Source organism: Hypanus sabinus, chromosome 1 (assembly GCF_030144855.1).
Source record: "Hypanus sabinus isolate sHypSab1 chromosome 1, sHypSab1.hap1, whole genome shotgun sequence".
NCBI classification, from domain to species: domain Eukaryota; kingdom Metazoa; phylum Chordata; class Chondrichthyes; order Myliobatiformes; family Dasyatidae; genus Hypanus; species Hypanus sabinus.
Window position 1 is genome coordinate 34,941,072 of NC_082706.1, and position 6,000 is coordinate 34,947,071.

A 6,000-nucleotide genomic window follows, 5' to 3' on the forward strand; every position below is an offset into this window, starting at 1 on the left:
CATAAATATTTCTGAGCATGCAAAGTCTGGCAAATTTGTCTCATTTACTAAGACATGTTGATGTTAATTATGTCCTTGCAACTGGCAGAACTGCCTTTTTGTTTGCCTATGGCTTCTTTTCCAGACAGATGAAATTGATCTTCTGATCAACTAATTATTTCTAAATTGTTTCTTCAGACTTATTTTGGATTGGTCATACAGTTAAATATCTGAATTCTAAATGTTTGTAATTTACAGAGCTACAAACCCGGTACATAATTTTTAACTTTAGGCATGAAATGTGTTTTTACATTTTGAATTTCTTGCAGCGCGGAGACATTGTGGAATGTGAAATAGACGAAATTGGAATTCTAAGGAATGCCGTAATTTAGGTCTTTGCGGTCTCATTTTGGATTCATTGAAGGTAATTAGTTTCTTAATGAGAAATATTCCAATAACTTCGAAGAGATAGAGCAGCAGACTGGGCTAACCAGTGGAGCTATGTGATTGGTCTTAGGGTCATGAAGTTGTACAACACAGAAATGGACCCTTCGCCCACTGTCTCTGCTGACCTTTTTACCCACCGACGCTATTCCTACTTGCTTACTTTGGGTCTGTATCTTTCCATCCTTGCATATTAAATTGTCTGAATCTTGAATGCAGTCTTTGTGTTAGGTTCCAGCACCTCCTCTGGCATCGTGTTCCAGATATCAACCACTTTCCGCATAAAATGACTTGGTCCCTGATCGCCTCTGGAACCGAATTCTTTCACCAGGTGGCACAGTTTCCGTATACCAGTTTCCATAACACTCTCCACCACCAATTCCCGCTGCTGTGTGTATGGAATTTGTACATTTTCCCATTGACTGTGTGGGTTTGTTCCAGTGACCTGGTTTCTTCACACATTCCAAAGACAAACTAATCAGGCTTAACAAGGTGTGGCTGTGGTACGTGGGCACCAGAAGTACAGTGATGCTTACACCTAGCGCATCCTCAGACTGTTGGTCGTTGACTTGCACGACACAATTCACTGTATGTTCTACAGCAGATTACAGGCCCTTCGACCTACAATGTTATGCTGACAATGTAACCAACTCTAGAAACTGCCTAGAATTTCCCTACAGCGTAGCCCTCTGTTTTTTTAAGCTCCATGTCCCTATCTCTTAAAAGACCCTATTGTATCCGCTTCCACCACCTTCACTGGCAGTGCATTCCATGCACCCACATTCTCTGCGAGAAACCTTCCTCTGACATCCCCCTTGTACCTACTTCCAAGCACCTTAAAACTGAGCCCTCTCATGCTAGCCATTTCACCTTGGGAAAATGACTATCCACACGATCAGTGCTTCTCATCATTTTATATACCTCTATCAGGTCATCTCTCACCCTCGGTCACTCCAAAAAGAAAAGGCCAAGTTCACTCAACCTACTCTTGTGTGACAAATAAACCTAATCTTTATTTTTTAAACTACAGTACCAGTTTTCTATTTATCCTTTATACTCCATATATTTACCTTACATATTTCTATTAGGGGCTTGTGTAACATCTGATTACTTTATGAGATTAGAATTTATCAATGTTGGATTTCCTCTCAGATTATTGATACTTGCTAGTTACATACACACGTTAGGATTCATTCTCCAGATACCTTATGAGGTAACCATAGCCTTCAGCCAGGAGCAGATGTCATCAGGTGGTTCCCAATCTTCACAAAGTGTTTCGACCCTTAACCACGACACTCTCCAGTTGGCAGGTCGGCAGTGGTGGCCAAATCACTGCCCATCTGCTCCTGGCCTCCAGCTTCCCTGCTCTCATCTACTCCAAATCCAACAAGAGGCTCGTTCTGCCTCTTCCCCCATCCTACGAGCCGCTTGTTTTTTGCTCCTTTTGTCTAGGCCCAGAGCTGACAACAACCGCCATGCTGATTTGGCTGGGAAACCTCTGCAGCCGATCTCCACAGGGAACAACCATGCCTGCCATCCCACCCCTTCCGATCTTCTATCATTTCGCATTTCCCCCTCCCCCCCACTACTTTAAAATCTCTTATTATCTCTCCTTTCAGTTAGTCCTGATGAAGGGTCTCGGCCCAAAACGTCGACAGTGTTTCTCCTTATAGGTGCTGTCTGGCCTGCTGCGTTCCACCAGCATTTTGTGTGCGATGCCTGCCATCCCCTGTCTTTGTACTCCTGCACTTAGGACTGGTACTTCAAGGCCTTTATCTCATGGACCTCTTCCCAATCCCTCCTCCCGTGGCACTGTCAGCTCAACCAGAATTATTTTCCGGTCTTCAGTTGACCATAATACAATGTCCGGGCAGAGGGTTGTGTGCACCACCTCCAGGAACTGCAGCCTCCTTCCCACATCGACCCTCATCTCCCAGGACCTGGCCATTAGCAGCAGATTTGGCTTTGGTTGTTTGGTTATGAAAGGCCGGGCTCCCTCTTTGATGAAGGTGGTGGCCTTCCTCAAATCTGTGCCAGCCGTCCTCTTCTTGCATCTCTCTCGCTCTAGTGTGGCAGCAAGAGCCAGCAGCACCTTATGGCACCACCTATACCACCCTTGAATTAGAGCTGTTTTACACCCGGACAGTATATGAGCCAGTGTCATACAGAAGGAATGGCCTTTGCTGAATTACACAGATCATTGCCTAAAATTGTTTGAAAATGCTTCTGTTTGCTCCAGTCACATTAGTTGCTATATTTCGGTTTTGAGGAGGTCTAAAACGTTAGGGAACTTGGCTTAAAGCTCTGGTGTTCTAAGCTTACTTGTCATATCCAACTAAACAAACATTCCTCAGAAGGCTCAACTAGGATGTTCTGACGCATGATATGTCCTTTCAATATATCCACTTAAATCTAAAAGAGCCATTTCTGAGAACTGTATTAGATTTGCCAAGATGCTGCCTGTTGAATGAGTGTGTGCGGTTGCAGAGAAATCTTCATATCATAGTTAACAATACAGTAATTTAAAATTTGACCAGGAAGAGAGGATATCTGTAAAGGATCTGTCAAAAATGTTGTTAAAGATGAGTCCTCATTTTTTTTAAAAACTGCTCAAACAACTACCATAAGCTGATGTGCCAGTTACACTCTTAAACTGGAAAATACGTTTTTATTTTGCAGGCTGATTTAATTGACAAGATGGAGCAGTTGGTACAAGAAGTGGCCAGAACATGGGAGGAAGTTGGAGACGTGTTTATGAAATGGAGCTCTTCTGCAGAGATCCAGCTGTCTGATTTGACCATTAATCTCAAACATGCACTTTAACAAGGAATGAAACATTTAAAATTAGGTGATTTAAGGATTAATGATGCATAGTAGTCTTGTTTAAATCATTGTCATTACTGTGCTGCAAAGTACATGCAGTTTTCATAAATAAAGTTGCCAAATCACATCTGGTTTCACTTTTATTTTAGTACAGGAACTCCATTATTCATTTCAACATTGAGCAGAAGTAAATGGAAGCAGGTGCAATGAAACTTCATATTAAAATTAAAGTATTTTAATACACAAAATATTTAATAGACATTATGGGTATTGAGAAGGGTCACAGCAGGACATAGATCACTTGTAAATTGAGGGGCAGCACTGGCAGATGGAACTTAATCCCAACGAGTGTGGGATAATGCATTTTAGGAAGTCAGATAGTGGTTGGGATATATATAATAAACATTACAGCACTGAGGATTGTTAATGATTAGTGAGACCCCATAGTCCAATTACATAGTGACAACACAGGCTGATAGGGTGGTGTAAAAGACACATGACATGCTTCCCTTCATAGGTCAGGCATCGAAAATAATTCTGTGACTCAGTAAAACTGAAGCGCAGTTCTTTGTAGAAAACTTAGCAGTTTTAAATGAGAGCAAAACTAAAATCCTCTCTGACATCTGAAATAGCTTCAAATTCTAGAGCATTATTTAAAAAGCTGTGTAATTACCCCCGTTCAGCTAATGGCACTAAAACATATTTGTAACACATTATTTCTGAGATTCTATTGCATACAAGTTAGTTATAGTAGTCACTAATAATAACCACTAATTAGTTAGTTATAGTAGTCACTAATATATAAACATTTTTAGACTAAAATAACTGAACTAATAACCATATACATTACCATGTCTACAAAAATTGAATTTGACATTTTTCCTATTAATGAATCATTTAACAAGTTCCAAATAGTGAGCTGTAAAATTAATGCCTTTTTCAGTAAAGCCAAAAGAAGGAGCAGTTGTAAGTTCAAATCCTAGAGGATATCTGAAATAAAAACAGAAGTGATGGAAATTTGAAATGAAAATGGAGATTTCTGGAAACAATTAGCAGGTCAGGAGCTTCTATGGAAAGATGAACAGATATAACATTTCAGGTGGGGGACAAAGTTGTCCAACCCTACAAGAGTTTAGATTTATACCCTAAGATGTTGCTGTTTTTAAGAGAGTAAATTCCACAGCATCAAATGGCATTTTCTAACAATAAAATTAAAGTCTGAGTTTTTGTTTTCAAAGGTAAAAGAGTAAGAAGTGTTTATGTTCTGAGGGACCTTTCTGGGTGTTCCTGACAGGAGGGAAGTGCATTCCTAGAAATCGACCATAGTGCGGTTTTCCATAATGCAAAGCCAAGAGTTTAAAAAAATACGTTTTATTTACTTTTCACTCCACACACGAATTTCATAAGAGTGTATTTTTATTCCACATCCCAGATTTTTCAGTCGTGACCTGTGAATTCTATAAGGTTAAATTACCTTGCCATGTCACAGGAGGTCAGCTGTACACAAGCTGATGTGCAAGTACATTTTACGCCTCTGACATTTAAAGACTCTCAGCAAAATCACAGGATTTTGCCCCATAACGAGGCAAGGAATTTTTGGTATTCTCCGTCCCGGTGGACTGTGGAGTAGTCATCGATTTCACACAAAACTGAGATTAATTGATTTTGGATCTGGGAGAAATAAACGTAGGCAATACAGTAGTGCAGAAAAATAGTACTGAGCCAAGATTACATTAACAGAGCAGGCTCAAGGGGTCAAATGGCCTATTCCTGCTCACAATTCTTAAGCTTTTATCATGCTTCATAAATCCAATTTTTTTTATAAACAGTCAAAAAATCATGGGATTTGATGCTGAGGGTGAGAATCAGGCATAATCTCAGTAAATGGTTTAACAGATGTGAAGAGATAAATACAAACCTTTTACTACTCTATCAAAAAGTTTTGCATAAGTAACAAAATAATCACAATTAAATGACAAGCTTCTTCAGAATCAGGCAGCATCCGTTGAAAGAAGCAGTCAACGTTTCGAGCCGAGACCCTTCGTCAGGACTAAAGAAGGAGTGGGCAGGGGCCCTATAAAGAAGGTGGGGGGGGAGGGTGGAAAACCAATCAGAGGAAAGATCAAGGGGTGAGGGAGGGGATAGGCAGGAGAGGTGAACCATTTAACAAGAACCCCTCGCTGCTTCCCCTTCCCCCCACCTTCTTTATAGGGCCCCTGCCCCCTTCTTTAGTCCTGACGAAAGGCCTCAACCCGAAACATTAACTGCTTCTTTCAACGACCTGCTGAGTTCATCCAGCATGTTTGGTACGCCTTGATTTGACCACAGCATCTGCAGTGCAGTTTGTGTTTATTCTTCAGAATCAGATTTATGTGTCATGAAATTTGTTTTTGTGGCAGCAGTACAGTGCAATACACAAAATATACTATAAATTATGATAAAATAAAGGAAGTAATGCAAAGAGAGTGCAAACATAGTGACAAAATGTCCAAGGATTCATGGACTGTTTAGAAATTCGATGGTGGAGATGTTGTTCCTAAAATTAATGTGTATCTTCAGACCCCTATACCCCCCTCACTGATGGTAGTAATGACCCAAACACCATGATCATTTATTATATGCATTTTAATCATAGATGCCAAACTGGTACACCTGCACCCTTTCTTGAACTGTACAACTTCATCACAATTCTAGGTGGTGGTCATGGGAACCAAGTCACTAGAGAGATGACGCTGGTAAATATGAAAGGTGTTT

At 40.5% G+C, this 6,000-nt stretch overlaps 1 protein-coding gene across 6 annotated transcripts in view; it reads left to right on the forward strand.

The window, feature by feature from the left end:
• fahd2a (fumarylacetoacetate hydrolase domain containing 2A) overlaps positions 1–3,373 on the forward strand; it is a 38,843-nt gene extending 35,470 nt beyond the window's left edge. For all 6 annotated transcript variants that reach the window (XM_059966750.1, XM_059966788.1, XM_059966778.1 and 3 more), the window contains 2 exons: positions 309–403; positions 3,103–3,373. In XM_059966750.1, coding sequence (XP_059822733.1) covers positions 309–371 — 63 coding nt within the window. In that variant the 3' untranslated portion in view covers positions 372–403; positions 3,103–3,373. The remainder of the gene's footprint in view (positions 1–308; positions 404–3,102) is intronic.
• Positions 3,374–6,000: the final 2,627 nt, after the last annotated feature.